The sequence below is a fragment of the Acomys russatus genome, chromosome 14 (assembly GCF_903995435.1).
Source record: "Acomys russatus chromosome 14, mAcoRus1.1, whole genome shotgun sequence".
In the NCBI taxonomy this organism is placed as follows: Eukaryota; Metazoa; Chordata; class Mammalia; order Rodentia; family Muridae; genus Acomys; species Acomys russatus.
In genome coordinates this window covers 48,778,120-48,800,335 of record NC_067150.1, presented here as the reverse complement: position 1 = coordinate 48,800,335, position 22,216 = coordinate 48,778,120, and the positions used below count along the sequence as shown (strand labels likewise).

Sequence of the window (22,216 nt, the reverse complement as noted above, 5' to 3'; positions counted from 1 at the left end):
CTACACCTCTGCAGAACTGTGGAAGGCCTGGGCACGGTTTGTGTTCCTTCCCTGCAGGCCTTATAGAAGTGCTCAGAAAGTGAGATACCTGCCTCGAGTTGCAAAGTCCCACTGCAGAACATAGCACCTGTAACCAAGCAGATGTGCCTCTGGCTTCTGTCCCATCTTCCCCCTGTGAGGCTGCTAGATCGCCGAGTAAAGAGCCCCTAGGTGCAGTGTACACCTTTCAACCTTCCATGGCCCAAGAAGAACAAAATCCTAGGCACTAGCAGGCAATCATATAAGGACAGGTTTGTGACAAAATAACAGGGAAGGCCTTACCTCTCAGGTTCTCGAGACAGGGTTTCTCTGTGTAGTCCTGGCTGTCCTGGACCAGACTAGCCTCAAACTTAAAGAGATCTGCCTCTGCCTCCTAAGTGCTGGGACTAAAGGTACGCACCACCACATCTGGCTGAAGGCATTATCTTTTAATTTTATCCTTCCTGCTACCACATATGGAAAGACCAAAGGGGCATATCATTCCTCCTAAGTCTCCTGTAGTCACTGGACAGGTCGGTAACACGTGGTGCCCAACCCCTAATTCTGACTATTGTGCCCCTGATGCTGGGAACCCTGTCCTCTCCAAGCCTCACCTACACACCTGGGTAAGATGAAAAAGGGGACCCTGGGGGAGAGGGTTCTGGAAAACTAAATTCCAGAAACAGGCTTTGTATACCAAGAGAAATCCCCCAGTTATGGTTGCAGGAGAAATTATTCCTATGTTGTGTTCAGGCTTGGGGTTGAGAAAGGCTGTACTCACTCACAGGTTTGCTGTGTGCCCCCACTGCAGCTTTGCACATGCTAGGCCAGCGCTCTACCAGAGCTACGTCTCCAGCCTGGGAGCATGGTGCCGGGGTGGAACAATGTACTTTAAAAATGAGCCTTGTTAAAAAAAAAAAAAATGAGCCTTGTTAGAAGAGGTTAAGTCCCCCTTGCATTGCAAATTGATATATCTCAAGTGGGGTCGAGGAGCTAGCTTAGGTCTCTCTTCCCATCCTGTCTAAACATTTCCATGTATGCCAAAGCCACACAGCTCATCGGCTGCCACCCACCAGTATCTCAAAAGCTTAAAAAGCTAAGCCTACGAAGGCACTGACTGCCCAGCAGCTCCCTCTGCTGGTTATTGCAAAAACTAGATTTCTGGTGCCAGCTCCACCAGCCAACCCAACTTTTACCCAAAAACAGGTGGAAAAACTAGCCAAGACCCAGGAACTACTGATAAATAAACATACATGACAGAGCAGTTTTCTTCTAACTCGTGAAGGGCTGACCAGAGTTACTAAACCCATCCAGACAGCAGGACCAGTAAGTGTCCCAGGTCCAGAGGTTCTGAAAGACATGGACCTGCTCCATCATTTAGCTGTCTTCCTTGCCATTAACCAGACAGCTGTAACCTGAAGAAACAAGCCACTTAGTGCTTCTGGACAGCCAGGCCTGTTAACTGCCCCTAGAGCTGGGCAAGAAAAACATACAGAGTAAGCCCCAGTTACACTCTTCCAGATTCCTACTGCCAGCCATAAAGTGCTATTTTCTGCCTCCCTCTACCCGCAAGCCTGGGCAGAGGAGCTCACTCTTCCCTCCCTCAGAACACCTTGACAAAAAACCAGTCAGAATGTCTGCAGATGGGTTTCTTAGCAGTCCTTGAGCAATCCTCATGAGCAGTCCTCCTAAGAGTCACAGAAAGTCCTCCTGCATTAAAGTGGCTTCTTGAAAGTGCTCCACCACAGAACTGCAGGCTTCCACCTATCACCTATGACCCAGATGGGGGCCTCTGACATGAGAAGCACCAGGCGAGGGCTACCTGCAGGCCACTGACCTGCCGAGACCGTCAGTGCCTCCAGTGGTTCTAGGCTGGCAGCAGTGCCCAGTGCACTGAGCTGTGAAAGGCCACCTGGCCCGTCCTGGAGGGTTATGGCTACTGCAGGGTACAGGAAGACTCCCCCAGACAGCACCAGCAGCAGGAACACGTGGAAGAAGCAACAGGCTTAGGGGGAATGAGGTCCAGGTCCTCATCGTCTGGGATCTCATCCAGGTGATATCCATCCTGCAGCAGCTGCCGGCTCACGTCCTGGGTCACCTGCTAAAGGAACAGGAGAGGACGATAAAGTAGGCTGCAAAGCACGCAGAGCTGCTGCCGAGAGGCAGCTCCCTGCCATCACACCTGAGCTCCCTGTCCCTGCCCTACCTAGCCCCAGCTCAACTCCAGATCCTGAGTTACAGGAGGAAGGATCACCATGTCTCTGCTCTGTCTTCCCAGCAGTGAGGCACTCCTCAGATGCTTATTGAGAACTCTCCAGGCTTCACATTACAAAATCAATGTACTGACTTTCTCCCACTGGAAACCCAGATATTCCTGTCAAGATTCAAGAATATGGGGCTGTCCTGTGTGGTGGCACATGCCTCTGATCCCAGCACTTGAGAGGCAGAGACAGGCAGGTCGCTGAGTTCAAGGCAAGTGTGGTCTACATAGTGAGTTCCTGGACATAGGACAGCCAAGGCTATGCAGAGAGGAAACTCAAAAAAAAGGGGGGGGGGCAGGAGGCGGACAACAGAAGAATGGGCTTGAGTATTGGAGCTTTATGCCATACAGCAGAAAGGGGTCAGGAGCAGCTTTGTCTACAAGTTCCTTCTCTGCTGGCAGGGTTGGGCTCCTGCAAAGTCAGCCTGATTTCACCAGTGTATTGGGAGGCAGAAAGTCAATGAGGCTAGGAAAACTTAATACTTGGGATCCTTGGCAGAATTTTCTTGGTTTTGACAATCTTAGTGCCTTAGAGATATAAGGAGGGTGCACAGTGGAATCTGTTTGCTCCTTTGCAAAATATGAGATTAGCCAGAGATTCCTAGGAGAATAAAGAACTACCTAGTGCAGTCGGGTCCCTACTTCAGCTCCTCTGTGCTTCTGCTGGCACATGTTACGCCTGGCTGAGAATTTTCTGTCTCTTTCTCTCTGGGACAATCATTCTGGAAAGGTGTTCTAAGATCAGCTCAGGAGGTGTGCTGAGACTATTCCCAGAGATGGCACTGAAGAAAGCAGGCGCAGTGGAAGATGAGTGTGGGGAGGTTGAGTGTAGACTCAGAGAGGGAAAGGGAAGACTTCAGTTACTTTGTAACACCACAAGGCAGACCTATGACCAGGGGGGTCCAGGCGGCAAGAAACAGGAAGACTTGTAAACTACCCAAAGAAGGAGTTGTATGTTTGCTTCTTGGCTGTGGTGAGCACCTAATCACAAGAAGCATCCCAGCACAGAGACCACTGAACACTTTGCTGGCATTCACCAAGAGGGTTGCTCAATTATGGACTGTTAAGATCATTTCTAGCCCTGAGGACATACAGTCTCCTGAATTTCAACAGCCTTCCAAAGATGCCTGTTCTCTCTGCACAGGGAAGAAGGCATAGTGGAAAACTATAGAGCACAGACTGGAATCTGTTCCATGCTGTGCACACAGCAGGCACCAAACAAGCACTTGGCAGCGGTGGTGATGCTGCCAGTGCAGCCTGGCACTGCATAGACAGGCGCTCTGGACTTGCCTCTGCAGAGGAGTACCCGGAGGAGTATCTGGATTCCAGCTCCCCATCACTAGGAGAAGAGGAAGACAATAAGTTCAGGGGACATCTATGTAGCATAGCTGCAAATGGCAAGGAGGAGAACATGCAAGGGGGTCTGAAGGACTTGGGGAGCAAAGACTGCACACCAAAGAACTCAAGCCCAGAGTGTCCAGTGAGCACCCATGGGTCCCTCAGTGGACTTCAGCAGAAACAGTCATTCTCACGAGAAGTGCAAACACACAGGATGACACTTCCAGCCATGCCATCCCCGGAAGTGACAGCTCTCAGAACAGCCCTGGAATGTGCATGAAAGGCCTTGGAGGAGATAGGCAACAGGCAAAGGCACCCAGCAATGTGCAGTGCTATCCAAGTCACTCCCCGACTATTTCCAAGGAAAGCACTCACCTGTCAGAGTCAAGGGACACCAGGTTTTCATCTGGACTCTGGCTAAGAGCAGTATAGCCCTTGTTAAACTTCACTGACCTGAGACGGGAAGGGAAAGAAAGCACAGGCATTTCACGGGGAAGGCCAGACTCCTGGTCCCTATGCAGAAAGAACCAAGTGGACTATTCCAGACTTTCCTTCCACCTGGTCACAGCCACCATGACCTGCTGCTCTAAGCAGGTGGCTCTGGCTCCTCAGATTATGTTCTGGCCCACTCGACTACACTGAAAGCTCCTAGGAAAGGCAGACCTCCCCCCCTTTCATGAACCAGGTAAAATAGCATCCTTCCACTTTATTTTAGCAGAGGAACTCAGGCAAATCCTTTCACATTTGAGTTTCAATGTTGTGCTGTAAACAGCCATACTATGTAAGGGCTTATTCAGCTCTGAGAGCTTACATTATGTTTAAAAAAAAAAAAAAAAAAAAAAAAAAAGGCAAGCCAAAAAACACTGCATGGGGCTCTCCATCTTCCCTCCGGAGACTCCAGCCACTATCTCTTCCCTTAATGAATTATCCTATGCACTGATGGAACTCCCCTATTCCAAAGCACGGCCTTAAAGAGCAGAGGTAGCTCCAGTCCCTGCCCGCCCAAGCCCACCCCAAGCCCTCCCCAAGCCCTCCCAGTTCCTACTAAGGTGAACCTGCCAGCAGATTAGCTAGCTAGCTCAACCCTAAACTTGAGCGCCCTGTTTCCCAGGCAGGGGGATAAGGCCTTCTTTGGAAACTGCTGACACAGGATGTTAAAGCCCACTGAGACCTTTTCCCTGAAGAGTCGGGGCGGTTCGGCAAGGCCCCCAGCACGCCCTTTCTTCTTAGAACGGCTTTGGCCAGGTCCCGGTGCTTCTCTGGAAGTCAAAGGGTCCTGGGTCAGCCCACTCTTTCCCATACCGCTGCTTCCGGGGACAAAAGAGGGCTGCACCTAAACCCCTTCCCCTCTGGGGACAAGATCACAAGAGTCTAGGGCCCAACCCCAGGCCACAGCAGCCCGCTTGGGTAGGGACCTTCACACATCCCGCCGCACTCACGCAGCTTAGCCTGAATAGAAGGTGCGCGCGTCACCATGTACGGTCCCCGCTTCTCCATGGTAGTGGGCAGGCGTTCCCCGAGCCGGAGGGCGGCACCGTCGCTCCGTCGGGAGGGCAGCCCTGCAGCTTCTGCCGAGCCGTCCAGGGCCGCGCCAGGCCGGGACCCCTGGCTGGACATCCGCACCGCGTGCCCGCGGAGCTCCGCCGCCGCCATGGCCGGCCCCGCCCCACCCTGTCAGTAGCCAGCCCGGCGCGGGGAAGAACGAATGACAGAATTTGCGCTCCTTGTAAGATGGCGGCGCGCATGCGCGGGTTTCCCTTGGCGCTTTCCGGGCGCCCTGCAGCAGGGCGAGCAGCAAGGTTCCGCCAGGCCTGTAAGGAGCTGGAAGCCGGGTCCTGCCTTCCAGGTACGCTGAAACCCCAAGTCTGTGTAAGCCTGATGATGTGGAGGATCTCAGTTCTGTCTATAGTTGAAGTAAAATGACACGTATTTAGGGTGACGGGGTGTTCCGATCCATGTGCTCTCTGTGTGCGTCGGGCTGGGGGGAGGGGGCTCGTTACCCGTGGTGGCACACGCCTTTAATGCCAGCACTTGGGAGGCAGAGGCAGGCGGGTCGCTGTGAGTTCGAGGCCAGCCTGGTCTACAAAGTGAGTCCAGGACAGTCAAGGCTACACAGAGAAACCCTGTCTTGAAAAAACAAAACAAAAACCCAAAACCGAAAAAACAAAAAGGAGTGATGATACAGGAGAGGTCAGGCTGAAATGAAGTGGGCAACAGGGCCCTTCTCTAGAAAAGTAAACTGGACTGGGGGATCAGGCTCTACCAATGACATCATACCCAGATCCCGCTTTTGGTTTTTGGTTTTTTTTTTTTTTTTTTTTGTAACAATTTGCCTGTGAGACCTTAGTCACAGCAGGGCTTCTGTATGTATGTTTCCACACTTAAATACAACCTTGGGGCTAAAGTATAGCCTGGCAGTAAAATGCTTTCCTGTCATGCACAAGGCTTTCCTTTCTTTCTTTCTTTTCTTTTCCTTTTTTTTTTTTTTTTTTTTCCAGGGGAGGCAGAGTTGATCGCCACTACGAGATAAAATGGGCAGCTGGGAATGATGGTACACACCTGTAAGCCCAGGACTTGGGAAGTGGAGACTGGAGATCATGACCACGCTGCACTCTAAATCCTTGACTTTTAAAAAGAACTAAGGTCCTGCAGTAACAAAAATAAATTAGACACTAGAAAGCAGGGTGAAAGTGCACTCTGAGTCTGTGTGTGGTAGGGTACAAGGCTGTGTCAAGACTCTTGACTTTTCTGGCCCCCAAGGGATGTGCTTGTGTCTGGCTGAAAATAAGCTCCAGATCCTTCCAGAAACTGCCAAATACCATGGAGCTGTTCCACAGCTAACATTGTCACAGGGTAGGTCAATATTGTGCAGTCTAAACCCTCAGGGACAAGCAAGCAAGCAAGCAAGCAAGCAAAAATTGCTGGATAGGAAAAAAGAAAAGAATTTGGGGCTAGAGCTTTTGAAGAAAAAAAAAAAATCAAGTTCAATGGCGCCTGTGTTATTTTCTAGTAAATTCCACCCCTATACTATCTGGTAGCATTGTTTCATTTTTAGGCAGAATCCCAGTATGTAGCCCAGACTGGCGCTGAACTCAACGTTCTCCTGCCTTCATTTCCCAGGCTCTAGAATCACAGGTGTGCACCCATCGTTCTAGCTGTTGAAATTGTTTACTTCCAGAAACACTCGACTGGGGCTTCATGTGCAGTTTTCATGTTGGGGAAAAAAAAAAAGCTGATAGTTAACTTTTATATAAACGGCACAGCTGGGTGTGGTGCTTGCCGCTAAGCCCAGCACTTCTTAGGTAAAGGGAAGAGGATCAGGAGTTCAAGGCCAGTTTCAAGGCCAGTTTCAGCTCCACAGTAAAACTTTCTCAAAACAGTAACAACCTATAAAGGTAGAGGGCTTTGGGGCTGAAGAGGTGGCTCACAACCATCTCTACTGGATCTGATGCCCTCTTCTGGCATGCAGGTGTATATGCAGATGGAGCACTCATACATAAAATAAATAAAATCTTAATAAAAAAAAAAAAGTAGAGGGCTTACAAGCATCTGTAACTCCAACTCCACCTCTTCTCGTCTCCTCAGGCACACACATAGTACAGACATGTAGACAACTAAGAACTTTTTGTTTGTTTTTTGAGATAGGGTTTCTCGGTGTAGCCTTGGCTGTCCTGGACTGGCCTCACAGTGATCTGCCTGCCTCTGCTTCCCTGAGCGCTAAATTTAAAGGTGTGTGCCACCAAGCTGGGCTGAAATTAAATCAAATAAATCTTTTTTAAAATTTTTTAAAAAATAAACCCTAAAATGAAAAACAGGAGTTGGGTGTAGGTATGCACCTTTGATTCTAGCATTCAGGAGGCAGAGCAGACAGGTGTCACTCAGTTCGAGGTCAGCCTGGTCTATGCAGTGAGGTCAAACAAAACCGTGAGAACTCACAGTAGCAGGAGGAAGCTGCACCAGCTCTGACCATTTTCCAGACTGTTTTGTACATCAGTGGTTGTGAGGTTGGATCCTGCTAGTCCAGAGCGTATTACAAACGTCTTTGGTTTGTTTCCCACCTCTGTATGTGACTGTCATCCTATCAGATCAGCCCCTTGGGAAGTATGAAAGAGTCTCAAGCCTCAACTTAGGCTAGAAACTAGGACTGACATCAGATAGCACCTGAGACCACATGCAGGTTTCCCCTGAGCTGCTGTAACCAATGTGAGATTTATGTCTTTGTTCTGTTTTTTAGAAATATGTTGAACCATTACCACACATAAACACAGAATTTGGAGTAAGCTAATCTGTATTCCGGGGTCATGGGCACTATTAGGCTCAAAAATAAATTATCTTTACTTCCCTTTCACGTGAGAGCAGTGTTTCTTTTTTACATCAATTAGATCCTAAGGAAAGGAAGTTATCTCCCGCCCCAAATAAGCAACAATAGTTCTATTGTTAAGAGGGTGTAACTCCAGAGAAAGAGCTGCCACAGGACCCAGGTCATAAAGTCCTCCTACCTCACCAGGCTACTCAGACGCACACCACAGGGACTTGTGCTAGTGGCTCCCCTTACCCTTCTACTCAGCAATAGCTAATCTCCTGTGATGTGGAAGGCGTCACAGCAGGTCCTAGAGACCACAGCAAAGACTCGGGGCCACCATTTGATTTGCTTTTCTTTGATGGTGGGATTGGTGAGGTCCTTGAGGGGAGATTTCCTGGCTGGCCATGAACTCAGAGATCCCCCTGCCTCTGCCTCCCAAGTGATTGGGATCAAAGACTTCCATCCTAGCTTTTTGAGGCCTCTTGTCCCTTAATACCAGACAGGTGTGTTTTTAAATATTTTCTAATATTTTCCATGTGTTCACAAGAAAATGGACAAAACCGACTTCCAAACGTAATACTTGCTCTAATTATGATGTTTGAGAATCGGGTTTGGTGGCACAGGCCTGTCAATCCCAGCACGTGGAAGTTGGAGGCATGAGAATCAAGAGTTCAAGGTCATCCTTGGCTACACAGCAAGTTAAGAGGCCCTCCTAAATTACTTAAGACCCTGTCATTCATATGTATATGTGCGTGTATGTATATTTCAGATACTGGGACAAAGCCAATCCCATGCAGAAGCAGGTCCACAGTTTTAGAAAGCCAAGCACAGCACAGAACGGTCTTTTTGCTGTTGAACCAAACTTACTCAATGTAGGAAAATGGCAAATAGAACAATGCTTCTGCAGACTAGGTGGCCTAGCACCAAGAACAAGTTTCCTGGTTCTATAACAGGAAAACATGAAGCCCCAGCTTACATAGCTTAGTGGGGAATGACTAGGTGTAAGCCATTTTCCCAGCATAACCCTAACATACATGACTGTAGTAGGCTAGCTAACCTTTCACTCACACTGCAGTTCCCTGAGGCACTCCCCTTCACAGCACAAGAAAGGTAGCTATCCAGTTATGTGGGTGCTGGTTCAGTTCCTAATTAGAGAGGGGCTGGGGAATTCAGCTCAGTTGTTGATTGCTGCCTAACGCACATGACATCCTGAGTCTATTCCCAGCCCTGAAAATAAATGAGACCGTGTCACTGGCACAAGATCAGTACCCACAAGACCAGGCAAACCACAAAATTCTAAGTCACCATCCTGAACTGACCGAAGAATCAAAATTAGAGAAATAAGTTTGCCAAACCAGGTTAATTGGTATGATAGCCAAGTCAATCTCAGCCTATTTTATATTCGAAGGACCCTCAGAAATCTCTCCCTTTGCAGTTTCAAACTTTAACCCTTTCTCCTTAGTTTCACGCTCTAGAGCTCCTGCCCACGTAGCGCTTTCTCTTGCGCACACCAAGCTCTCCTTTTGCTGACAGCACCGTCAGTCCCTAGTCACAACCTTCATCAGTTAACTACAGCTCCATGTGACTTAAAACGCTTTTCGCTTTTACTGCTATCACCCTGACCCAGCATCCTCAGTGACTGTAGACCGCTCAGCCTTCTTCCTGTCTCATTCCTTCCCTCCAGCTTCCCCTGTCTTGCTGTTGCTCCATTGTCAGTGTTGGCATAAGGCCTGGCACAGCAGGCATTCAATGTTCGTAGCATGAAGACCATTATAACATTGCCTTATATGCAAGTATACTCTATACCCTAGTAGATAGCTGTGAACTTTGCTTTCCTCCTCAGCTCCCTCCACAGCCATGAGGAAACAGATCATTTTAATAATTTTGCATTCTATATTAAGAGCCTGGATGGAGGGTTGCACACACCTATAATTCTAGCACTTGGGAAGGAGAGCCAGGAGGATTAGGGGAGAGAGAGAGACAGAGACAGAGAGAGAGAGAGAGAGAGAGAGGCCAAATATGAAAGTTAAGTAAAATTACCTTTGGGTTCTGGGATTAACAACAAACACCCTACGCCAATTCTTGAGGCTTTAACTAAAATGTCATTTTCTTAACTGCCTTTTATGCTCATAGTTCACAGCCTGTATGTATGTTCACGGAACTTTTAAATTTGCTATATTAGGAAGTCATTCTGTTTAATATTTCTTCCCATGTACACAGGATCCTTAAAGGACAGGACATCAGCATGAGTCCTGGGAGGAGTCGTGTGAATAATATCTAGAGGGAACAAAGCAATGGGTGGGATCACATCAACACTATCTGGAGGAAACTCAGAAAGCAACAGGACAGGCTTATGTCACAATTCTATTTCCTTTTTTGGTTTTGGTTTTGGTTTTTCAAGACAGGGTTTCTCTGTGTAGCCCTGGCTGTCCTGGACTCGCTCTGTAGACCAAGCTGGAACTCAGAGATTCGCCTGCTTTCCTGTTACAGCAATCTGACTGGCTGTACCTTTGTCACCCAAAATTATAAGCAGAAAGCTTTCCAGTATAACAGGGCTTCTGAAGTAAAACAGTGTAAACCCATTTCTCCACTCTTTAATCACAATCCTCCAAACCAACCACAGCAAAAGCAAATACTCTGATGCCTGAGCTAACACAGAGTTGCTCAGAGCAGGCAGGAAAGGCACAGGTACAGAGAAGAGCTGGTTGCTGCACAGCATACCCTCCAAACCACCTTGAGGGCTTTGTTTTTGAGACAGGGTTTCCCTATGTAGCTCTGGCTGTCCTCAAACTCAAAGATCCACCTGTCTGCCTCCCTTGCATTGGGGATTAAAGGTGTGTACCGCCATGTCCACCTAAGCCTCTGCTTCTCGATGCAAACAAGGGCACAATACCTAATTTCAGTTCAAACTCATTTTCCTTTATTAAAGTCCAAGTTACTATTACATGGTTTGATACTTAAAGGAAAATTTGTTCAAATAAAACATTTCCAGGCGACTGTTTCAATCAAGTAGCAATAGCAGTGAGTCCTTGGGAAGCCCATCTGTAGAGAAAAGAAGCAAAGAATTAGCTAGAAAAGTGCTAAAAGGAAGATATCTTATTCAAAATGACCTTTGGAACTACAGCCCAGGAAATGGCCGCACTCCGGAGCACTCTCTGCTTTTCCTACTACTCCAGTCAATTTACAAGGGACTAACTGCAGCCTCATCATCATTTATATACTGGTGCTTAGCCGTCCTTTCTGATAGAGAAGCTAGGTGATCCTCTCACTCAGAACACAAACAGTCAGCAGATGGCTCAGCAGGTAAAGGCCCTGGCTGCCGAGCCTGACAACCTGAGATGAATCCCAGAACCCACCTGGTAGAAAGAAAAAATCGACGTCTACAAAATGTCCTCTGAATTCCACACAGTTGCTGTGGCACAAGCAGGACCACACCATATACACACACACAGCAGGACAGTGCTGCCACCAACCCACCACTCTCTAAACTGAATCTTCCGCTTCAGTCAGGGGCATGCTACTTACCAAGGGGAGTTTACACTTTGTCAAGGCCCAGCTCCTCTGGAGTGGAGATTCCCAATTCATTTAAAGTTGGTCTAAGTTCCTGGATGACATAGGGGTAGATTTCCTTATGAGGTCCTGCTTTGTCCTGTTGGCAGTGAGAATTGACTCTATTAACAAATGAAACTAGAAAAGCTTTTTAATCACGTTTGCAGGGCTAGGGTTATCACTCAGTTGGCAGAACGCCCACCAGGCATCCAGGAGGCCTTCCAGCTGGGTCCTCAGAACAGCAGAGCCAGGTGTGCACTCCTATAACCCTAGCACTTCAAAATTAGAGGCAGGAGGACCAGAAGTTCAAGTGGTGATGACAGAATTTTGAAAAGGTAATTAAACATGCCCATCAGGCATTAGAAAAAATTAAATTAACACAGGGAAGTTTTTTAATTTGCTTCCAATTTAAAGGCCTAACTGAATTAACTACCAGTGCTCATTGGATTGATAGCTTACAGAACCCTTAATTATCTTAGTCATTATGGATAAGGTATGTCACTTCCCCCTTACAAACCTTAAACGTAAAATTTTTTTATTTATCTATTTTATTTGCATTGGTGTTTTGCCTGGATGTGTGCTTATGTGAGGATGTCGAACCCCATGAAAATGGAGTTAAAAACAGTTGTGGGTATTGGGCATTGAATGCTAGGCGCTCTGGAAGAGCAGCCAGTTAAGAGACATCAGCTTTTAACAACTGATTCTTACTGAATCCCAACACTGTATTTAAAAACAAAAAACAACAACAATAACAAAAACAAAACAAAACAAAAACAAGCAAACAAAAAACTCAGGCTCAAACTATGTAGCTCTGGCTGTTCTGGAACTTCCTATGTAGACCAGGTTGACCTCAAATTCACAGACCACCTGCTTCTGCCTTCCAGGTGCTGGAATTAAAGGTGTACACCACCATGCCTGGATCTTCAATCTTCTTATAGACCATGTCCTTTCATTGATAACTGTACTTAAGAGGATGTTATGTGCAGAGCTCAGACCAGTGCTGATAAGTGATATGGCCCACCTACTTCGGAACAACCTTAACATCATTATTTTACTGACCTTAACAACCTCCAAGATGCGAACAGCACTAGCAAAATCATTTAACCGTCTACATGCCCGCAAAGCAGCATCAATGATTTTGGGCTCAGGAACCAAATCATAGCCAACAAGTGTATTCATCCCTGTCAAGTTAAAAAAAAAAAAGAGGGCTCACATTATCCTGAAATATCCTTCCTTAGACTAAAATTTAGTTATCTATCTACTAACTTCCCACGGCTTAGCTCTCTATATTCTTGCTGAATCATGATTATGTGACCTCATCTGTTTGAGCGACTACTATCTAAAATGAGAATCTACCTGTAACAAACTAGTAAGAACTCTTCCAACAAGAATTAGTAGAATTATGCAACAGTGTTGAGATTAAAGGAAAAGCCATAGAGCTTTCTTTAACTTACATGCTTAGCTGTTAATACTATATAAGAATTCTGAATGTTTTAAAACAGATGGCTTTGAAAATCGTCTGAAAACACCCAGAGGAATGCCTACAGAGAGGTAATGAGGCCCAAATGAGGACATTAAGAAGACATTACTGAGAACATTAGTGTAAAGACTCATAAACATTCAACCAGAAAATGACTGGGCATGATTACTTTTGTGTCTGTACAAAATGACACATCATGAAAATTGAAGACTTGGTGAGAATGCAGAATTGCTCTTCTTTTTGTAGTTAGTAAGATTTTTCAGGTTATTCAGTAAGAATTTCCCCAGCTGCAGCAAGAGAAGTTAAAAGTTAAAAGTGCTTGAGTTTCTTGCTTTTATTATTTTAAAATATTTAAATAAAGAATACAAGTGAGGATTAACAACCATACCCACAGCCACAGCACCACAGATTCTTGGTCTGAGATTACCAATATAGTCCACTTACAATTAATGACTGGTTAACATTAATGCTATTTGTTCCTGCTTTTAAAAAAAAATCTGCACTCATAACTTAAGACTAAAACTAACAAGCACCAAACATTTATGGGAGGGGATATCAAATGACTGCTCATGTAACTATCTGGAAGGCACAAAATGAGTAATAGTAACTGCTCAGCAGGCCTGAGGGGTGGCAATGAGGGTGGCTTTGTGCTTGGGTGATTAAGATTCTGGGCAATATCTGGGGATGGTTTTGGCTTTTATAATTGTGGTATATTTATTATTGGGTAGAGGCCAACGATGCTGTTAAACACCCTCCAGTACAGAAAACAGGCCCTCACAACAAAGAATTTTCTGGTTCAAATGTCAATAGTACGTGTGTTCCCACCCTCCCCAGTTCTGGGATCAGACCCAAAACACATGCATGCTGGGCAAGGGCTCTGTTACTGACTGTTATACTCCAGCCCCATTGTCTAGTTTCAAACTCATACTTTGTAGGAAACATTACAGAAATTGTGGGCTTTTCTAACTACATACTGTGTGACCGTAACCAGCTCACACAATGTGTTTCAAACTACTTACTTGCTTTCAATAAAGTAATGGGAATAGCTCATATTTCCACACCCAGACATACAGATATGTCTATGTTTCAATTACCTTTACGCAATTCCCAGGCATCAATGTCTGGCTTGTTGAAGTATGTCACCCAGCGAGCATCAAACTCCTCATCTGTCTCGTGTGACCCGTGAGAATAGCAGCGAATGGAATAGACAGCTACAAAGGAAAAGAGCAAATATTTCACAAAGAGTTCTTGAAATATATTTGAGACAGATCTTACTATATTAACACATGCTGATTTCAAAGTTAGTCTGCATTATAAGTGAATTCTAGGCACAACCCGGGCTGCAATGAGATTGTCTGAAAAAGCAAGAAAAACAAATCTTAAATACTAACCAAAGTAAAACTAATAGTAGTAGGCACCTAGGTATGTGGGGCTCTGCTAGAAATGTCAAAATCCAGTGTATCAAACTGAGTTCTGTCAATTGACTCCCTTTCTTACGGGGGGGGGGGGGGGGTGTCTTTCTTCACTTGATCTGAGGAATCTTAGATTTTGTAAGGAGCATCACATTGCCCTCAGGGAAGATTACAGGCCCAGCCCTTTCTTGATAAGAAACCAGTTGAACAAACACCTGGATTCCTAGAAGTACCCTACTCTATGCTAAGAAGATGCTAGCTAGCCTTAAGCAAATGACCTTTAATAGTACCTAGAAGTTCTTCCCCCCACCCGTAGGATAATTAAGTACTGTGTTTTCCTTCTTGTGATAGATAGGACCCTGTGCTACTGCATGTAAATGAGGTCCTGTACCACTCCATCTGATTAAGTATCCTGGCACCCCTAGCCCCAGCAAATCAAGACACATTCACCCAGCTGGTGTGGTGGCACATGCTTTTAATCCCAGCACTCAGGAGACAGAGGCAGGTGGATCGCTGTGAGTTTAAGGCCAGCCTGGTCTACAAAGTGAGTCCAGGACAGCGAAGGCTACACAGAGAAACCCTGTCTCAAAAAAAACAAAAACAAAAAAAATTTGCCACTGGATGTCTGGGGCTTGACTACCTGTCAAGGCAGTCAAGGCATCAAGGCAGGAATGGCAGAGCTGCCTTGGCAGCTACTGACACCCACTCCATCATCACGACCTTGGTGCTGACTGCTGCTGAAGCACCCGCTGGGTCTGTGTCTCACTAGACCTGCCTTCCAGCTGGTTTTACCTGCTTCCTCTGCAGCGCTTAGCATGGCACAAAGGGCTGTAACACTTTGGTATCATCACAGGCTGGTGGAGCTCCCGAGCCTCCACTGCCATCTGATACCAGCAATCTCATTCTAAAGAGTTAACTGTAACACCCATGGAAAACTCTTCCCATACCCTGGCCTAGTGCATGAGCGACTCGCCCTAAAGCACTCTAGCTGGTCCTGAGAGAAATGGGCCCTTTGACCTTGAGGTCTGTCTGTTCTCATCTGGAAGCAAACAGCACCTGAACTGACCCACCAAACACAGTACACTTCTGCAGCCAAAGCCTCAACATTAAGTTTTACTTATGTGTACGTGTGAATGTCTGTGTGTGGTATATTCACACAAAGGCAACTAGCCACCCTTGGAAGCCAGAGGTATTAGATACCATAGAGCTGGAGTTATAGGCCATTGTGAGCCTCTGATAGGAGTGCTGGGAACTGAATTCAGGCAGTAAGTGCTCTTAACCAATGACACATCTCTTCAGCTCCTATACTGCATTTTAACCTTAATGTGATAATGGATAAAAAAGGAAAAAAACAGAAGCAGACAAAATGTATAACCGTTTTAGGAGAAGATGAGCTGAGAACTTGTGTGAGATCAACTGAAAGAGTTCTCCCTTGAATAACACCATTTGCGCCTTGAGCAAAAAGACTTGCCATTAGTACCATAAGGTCACAGTCTGGTCACAAACAAGCTGAAACACGAGTATGAATTGGCTGAAAGCAGATGAGTTTTAACTTCTTTGACAAGGAAAAAAGTCTCTAGACATAAATGTATCCGATATCTAAACTTAATCAAAACTACATGTATAGGCTGGGGCACGCTTTTAACCCAGCACTCAGGAGGCAGAGGCAGGCAAATATCTCTGTGAGTTCGAGGCCAGCCTGATCTACAAAGTAAGTCCAGGACAGCCAGAGCTGTTACATAGAGAAACTCCATTTTGAAAAACAAAAACAAAGCCGGATGGTGGTGAGGCATGCCTTTAAATAATCCCAGCACTTGGGAGGCAGTGGCAGAAGGATTTCTATGAGTTTAAGGCCAACCTGGTCTACCGAGAGAGTTCCAGGACAGCTAGAGCTGTAACACAGAGAGAACCCGGTCTCGAAAAGCCAAACCAACCAAACAAAAAACAACCACAAACACACACACACACACCAAAACCCCAAAAAAACAAAGCCCTACATGGATATTCAGTATCTCAGGAGACTAACACATTTTATACACCACGAAGCATAGACTACAGTAACCTTCTATCTCATGGTTACCTGTAAATCCTAAGATAACTTTTTCAAAAACTAAAGTTATTCAAAGTAAGGACCAGAGTACTTAATGTGCAAGTATAAAATGGTATAACCACTCCCAAAGACTGCTTAGTGATTTCTTACCAAGTTAAAACATAGCTACCATAAAATCCAGTAATTTTCCTCCTAAATGTTTACTGAAGAAAAATTAAAGTATGCATACTTCCTTATAGAGGTAAGTTTTTGTCTGTTTGATTTCCCCAGGCCCTAGTGACTGGAATCCCAAGGCCTTGGGTACGGTATAATAGTGACACTTTGGAAGTTGAGGCCAGCCCGGGCTACTACAGAATAAGATCCAATCTCAGAACCAAACAAACAAACCAGCACTCAGGAGGCAGAGGCAAGGAACTCCTTGAGTTCCAGACCTGCCAAGGCTATATAGCAAAACCTAGTTTCAAAAACAACAACGAAAACCAAACCAAACCAACAAACAGCAAACCCACTGGGTATATACACACATGCGCACAGCCTGTTTTACAACTACAAAGTTTAAATGATATGGGCAGAGCATATCAACAGGCTAAGGACCTGTCTTAGCTACCCTTCCCACAGATAAGACTATGTTTTATTTGTAGGTAGATTGATAGGTTCTATTGTTCTCTTGAGACACCATCTCCCTGTGTACTGAAGGTGCCTGGATGCTCCACTCACCTGCCTCAGCCTTCCAAAGCTGGAAGTGTACCATGACTAGCTCTTTCCCCCACACATACCTACTACTTTGTTTTTAGAGAAATTATAGAGGCACCCCCTCCAAACACCACTACCTCACTTCCTAAATGGGTTTTGTGTGATGCAAGCATATGCACACAGGAGAAAAAGAAAAACCAACCAACCAACTTCCACCTTCCAGGTCTTTCAAGCTCTCAGGATAAGGATGCCAGGACATCATAATTTCAAGAATTGACTAGAGTTTTATCTAAAAATTAACTTAAGAGGTGGGGACAAGACTATCAGGAGTTTAAGGTCATTCTTAGATTTAAGGTCAGCCTGGGCTACAAGACACCCTGCCCCTAAATGAATAAATGAGCCAATGAGTGAATAGTAAATAAAATTAGGGGCTGGAAAGATGGCTCAGCAGAGTTTGGATCCCTAGACCCAGATAAAATGCTGGGTGGGCATGCCGTCACAATTAGAATTCCACTCCTAGATACCCAGAGCAAACTGGCTACAGAGACTAACCCTATCAAGCAAGCTTAAGAGAATTACAGAGCAGTGGTTCCTGACATATGAGTCTCCACCCCACTGGTCACTTATCAGATATCTTGCACACCAGATACTTACACTACAGTTTACAACAGTTGCGAAATTACCGTTCTGAAGTAGCAACAAAATAATTTTATGGTTGGAAGTCACAACTTGAGGAACCCTGTTAGAGGAGGAAGGCTGAAAACCACCGCTATAGAGGAAGCATCCCAACATCAACCAGGTGCCCCCACTTACCCTTCCTTTTATTTTATTGAAGCAGAGTCTCAATTCTATACCAGACTGACCTGGAATTCTTAGTGATCTTCTTGCCTCAGCCTCCCTAGCTGATAGCCACCATGTCCAACTCCTCACCTCCTGAGCACCCCCCACCCCCCAGGTGCTCTGTAAGTCACTCTGTAAACCACGCTGGCCTGGAACTCAGAAATCTGCCTGCCTCTTAAAGGACTAAGGGCATGCTTGCCACCACACACTGCTTGCCCAATGTCTTTTTCACTTTCAATTACAAAAAAAGCCTATGATGTCATGCCAATAATAAATCTCAGCCTAAAACAAAGTGAATCACAATAAACCAAATATGTTTTGAATATCTACCAACAATGAGCCAAATAAAGGATGAGTGGACTATACTTCATAACCTAGGTTTGCAATAAGCTCTAGGATGTCACTGACAAAACTGATTAACCTGTAGGAGGTACCTACTAGACTCTATTTTATTATTTAGCAAGGCATGATCATATCAAGCCTTTGTGCCAGGTAAGAACTGCATTATCAAATTAAACCTCACAGCTACCAAAAACATTATCTTAACTTCAGAAAGGCAAATGAAACTTAAGACCAGTTACTATGTACAAGGTCACACAGACACCATTTGCAGCCAATACTGCCCCCTTGTGGCAGTATTTAGTTAGAAGGGAGACTCACCTAAAATTAAGCCTCTGGTTTCTTAGTTATACACCTTGGGGTTGAATAGAAAGCCTCAGAGATAACCCTAGAGGGCTTCTCGTCTATGGTTTGTTAAAATAACAGTAAACGTTTGCTATTTTCCAAGCCTCCTTTAAAAAAGCAGAAAACTTCCCTATAGTTCAATGTTCTACCCTTTCAAAAAAGAGAAAGAAAAGAAAAAACAGAATTTTCCTTAAAAAACAAATAAACAAAAACTCAACTAGGCATGGTGGCGCACACCTTTAAAACTGTCATTTGGAAAGCTGAGGCAGGAGGATCTCTGTGAGTTCTAGGCCAGCCTGGTATACAGGGTTCCAAGACAGCAAAGCTATTACACAGAGAAGACTATTGTGAAAAACGACAAAAATTTCTCAGCTACATGTGGTAGGACGCCTATAATCCCAGGACCCAAGAGACAAGAGAAAAAGGGCTGCTGCAAGTTTGAGGCCAGCATTATCCACACAGCAAATTCCAAGCAGGCCAGATCTCTATGGGGTGACCCCAACTAAAAAGTCAAACAAAAACAAAAACAAAAACAAAACAACAAAAAAAAAAAACCTTCTAAGATGTTTATTTATATGAAAAAAAATTAAATTGTATTTGTTACCTTAGCAAGTAAATAAGACACAAGAACCAGACCAGATGGTGGCGCACGCCTTTAATCCCCGCTCTCAGGAGGAAGAGGCAAACAGATCTCTGTGAGTTGAGGCCAGCCTGGTCTATAAAGCGAGTCCAGGATAATCCGGGTTGCACAGAAACTCTGTCTCCAAGGGGGGGGAGGGCGGTGGGGACACACACAAGAATCATCAGAATAGCTCAAACTTAACTAGGAAAGAAAAAATAGCCTGATATCACTGATGAAAAAGTCAACTTCCCAAGACAGGCATCAGTCTCTTCTCTATGTATGTGCACCTTATGGATGTGGACGCTAATAGGCTAACTTGGGTCCTTTGCAAGAACAGTGTTCTTAACCTATGACCCCTGCACTCCTAGGTCTTTTAAATTCATTCCAAAGCTGAGTACAGAGTGGCACACATCTGTAATCCTGGGCACTCTAGAGGTGGAGGCAGGAGGATGAGGCTGCTTTGAGTCCAGCCTGGACTACTTAAGACCCTATCTCACCTCCTCCCACCAAAAAAGCCTAAACCCTACACTTGATACTATCCTGGCCTCGCTTTGTAGACCATCCTGGCCTCGAACTCACATCCACCTGCCTGCCTCTGCCTCCTGAGTGCTGGGATTAAAGGTGTGCGCCACCACGCCCGGCTGCTATTTCTATATTTACAGACATGAACTAAATTCATAATGTAGTATACACTAACATCGCAGACCAGGATGCAAGAACAACTACTGTAATTAAAAATGCAACGTTTGAGCTGGGTTTGGTGGCTCCCAAATATAATCCCAGCGCTTGGGAGACAGGAGGAGTGCACTGAGTTCCTGGCTAACCTTTGGTACCATTTTGAGTTCTAGGCCAGTCTGGGACATAGAGGCCCTGTCTCAAAAATAAAATAAGTGTACTTCTTCGAGGTCGAGGCCCTCCTGGTTTACAAAGAGTTTCAGTACAGCCAGGGTTACACAGTGAGACCAAAACCAAAGCAAACCGTACAGTATTAGTGGAGGAGGTCTGAGAATGCGCTGAGTGGCAGAGCAATCTTTACCTAGCAATGCGAGAGACCTTTGTTCCTCCCCGAGCACAAAATCTCCAGGTCATATATAGAGGAGGAAATAAGCAACAAAACCCTAACATTTCATAGTCCATTGAAGCTTCTAATTTTAAATGAGCAGAAGCTTTCCTATGTTTGTACACACCAGTACTCCTGGGTACTTGGTACTCAATTTTGGAAACGTTAACATTACCGTTAATACCTAACAACATTCAGACTCTTGCAAACCGCAGGGGGGGGAAAAAACCCACCACACATGTTTAAAGTATCTATTTTAAACGTGGACTTAGAACGCGGCTCAGAAGTCTTTAAACGTGACAGTACCGAGTTATTGAAGGTGACACACAAAACGCCAGCAGAGAATTGCCTGATTAGGACTAGAAATGTATTGTGTCCCACTGGGGGAGTCGAGTAGTGTTCTAGGAAACACAGGGGCGGGCGGTGCGCCCGGAGGCTCAATGTCACCTTCGCCAAGACGCCGTAGGCCGGCGGGGGCCACTCCCGGTCAGGTGGCTGCGGGGTCAGCGCCCGGACAGGTCACGGCCCAGAGACTTGAAAGGAAGCGCCGAGCCCCGTCCTCAGCGACCCCGGCAGGACCACACCTGATAGGTCGCGGAGCCGGCATCAGGAAGTGGCGGGAGGGAGGCCTGGGGCGAGTCTCCCACACAGCTCCAGCCGGCGGCGGACGGTCTGCTGTCACCGGGCTCCGCTACCGGCTCGCAGGGCAAAGGCTAGGCCGCCTGGGAGCCTGGCCTCGAGTGGCGGCGGGAGCCCAGGTCACAGCAAGGACACGCGGGAGCGGGCTGTGGCGGGCGCGGGCCTTACCGGCGGCGGGGCTGGGGGCCGAGACAGGGTGCAGGAAGCCTCGGGAGGCCGCGGCTGCGGTACAGCGACGGAGGGCAGCGGCGAGCATGACGGCGACCGCAGCGCGCTGGCCGGGGCTGAAGAGAAGCCGGTGTGAGCTCGCGGGCGGCTCAGCAGTTCGTGGGGGCCGGACTCACGCACCGACGCACGCTGGGCGGAGCCTAAGGCCCGCCCACTGCGGAGCTCGCGCCTACGGAAGCGGGTGGGGCGCCATGCGGTCGCGGGCGGCTACGGCGGCACGTCAAGGACAAACTACTTGGGCGCTGCGCCGATGCCGGCGGATGACCCCGGTGACCGTAGTGAACAGCCCGGCCTGGGAAGAAAGGCAGACGAGCAGTGTGGATTTTGGAATCTGCCAACAGAGGAGACTATCATATTTGGAATTGTGGCGATAAAAACGACAAACTATAATAAGAATAACCGCTTTACCCCTCGTGGTGGTGCATGCTATAATCCCAGCTCTCAACAGGCTAAGGATTAGGAGTTCCAGACCCTCTATACAGCCTGTGTCTCAGGAGGAAAAAAACATCATACTGGGAGTAGCGACTCAAGCCAATAATGTCAGTACTTTGGAGGCTGGGGCATTCATTGGAGGACCAGGGATTCAAGGACAGCCTGAGTCACATGATCCCCTGCGGGGGTGGGGGCCCCCTTTTAAAGCCCAATTGTTTAATTTTGCAGATAAAGAAGCCAACTGAAGGAGCTAGAGAAATGGCTCAGTGGCTAAGAGCGCCGCCTGTTCTTCCATAGGTCCTGAGTACAATCCCCAGCAACCACGTGGTGGCTCACAGCCATCTGTAATGTAATGTGATGCCCTCTTCTGGCCTGCAGGTATACATGCAGGCAGAACACTATACATAATAATAAATAAATAAAAATCTTAAAAAAAAAAAAAAAAAACAACTCAAAAATTAGGTTGTTTAGGCTCTAGGGGAGATGGTTTAGTGTATAAAGTGCTTTCTGAGTTTAGATCCCACGAAAGCTCAGCAACCACATAAAAGTCAGTAATCCCAGTGTTGAAGATACACAGACAGGTGGACCCTGAGACCAGGCCAGACTAG

General features: G+C 46.4%; 2 protein-coding genes across 4 annotated transcripts; both read right to left on the bottom strand.

Annotated features, from left to right (window-relative positions):
* Nucleotides 1-1,198: 1,198 nt before the first annotated feature.
* Nucleotides 1,199-5,373, bottom strand: Fam219b (family with sequence similarity 219 member B). Of its 3 annotated transcripts, XM_051156546.1 has the most exons (5): nt 5,056-5,364; nt 4,788-4,875; nt 3,992-4,069; nt 3,569-3,617; nt 1,199-2,119 (listed from the first exon to the last, which is right to left on the bottom strand). In XM_051156546.1, exons 1-5 carry the CDS (start codon nt 5,267-5,269, stop codon nt 1,955-1,957), a joined length of 594 nt encoding a protein of 197 aa, XP_051012503.1. In that variant the 5' UTR covers nt 5,270-5,364; the 3' UTR covers nt 1,199-1,954. The 3 variants fall into 3 exon arrangements, with proteins under 3 accessions (XP_051012503.1, XP_051012502.1, XP_051012501.1); XM_051156545.1 differs by lacking the exon at nt 3,569-3,617 and having other exon boundaries at nt 5,056-5,362; XM_051156544.1 differs by lacking the exon at nt 1,199-2,119 and having other exon boundaries at nt 2,956-3,617; nt 5,056-5,373.
* A 5,443-nt stretch (nt 5,374-10,816) lies between these two features.
* Nucleotides 10,817-21,289, bottom strand: LOC127198548 (cytochrome c oxidase subunit 5A, mitochondrial). The gene is made up of 5 exons (XM_051156549.1): nt 21,117-21,289; nt 14,043-14,159; nt 12,528-12,649; nt 11,445-11,568; nt 10,817-10,961 (listed from the first exon to the last, which is right to left on the bottom strand). The coding sequence occupies exons 1-4, from the start codon at nt 21,202-21,204 to the stop codon at nt 11,455-11,457; spliced, it is 441 nt and encodes a 146-aa protein (XP_051012506.1). The 5' UTR covers nt 21,205-21,289; the 3' UTR covers nt 10,817-10,961; nt 11,445-11,454.
* Between the last annotated feature and the right edge of the window lie 927 nt (nt 21,290-22,216).

What these genes read in the sequence shown, in the direction of transcription:
- Fam219b (XM_051156544.1), bottom strand. Translation starts at nt 5,269, where the DNA reads ATGGCGGCGGCGGAGCTCCGCGGGCACGCGGTGCGGATGTCCAGCCAG. An exon ending in TTCTATTCAGGCTAAGCTGC is followed by an intron (nt 4,876 to 5,055) that starts GTGAGTGCGGCG and finishes TTTGACTTCCAG; the next exon opens with AGAAGCACCGGGACCTGGCC. An exon ending in GTGTCCCTTGACTCTGACAG is followed by an intron (nt 3,618 to 3,991) that starts GTGAGTGCTTTC and finishes CTCTTCTCCTAG; the next exon opens with TGATGGGGAGCTGGAATCCA.
- LOC127198548 (XM_051156549.1), bottom strand. Translation starts at nt 21,204, where the DNA reads ATGCTCGCCGCTGCCCTCCGTCGCTGTACCGCAGCCGCGGCCTCCCGA. An exon ending in GGCCCCCAGCCCCGCCGCCG is followed by an intron (nt 14,160 to 21,116) that starts GTAAGGCCCGCG and finishes TTTCCTTTGTAG; the next exon opens with CTGTCTATTCCATTCGCTGC. An exon ending in TGCCTGGGAATTGCGTAAAG is followed by an intron (nt 12,650 to 14,042) that starts GTAATTGAAACA and finishes TTAACTTGACAG; the next exon opens with GGATGAATACACTTGTTGGC.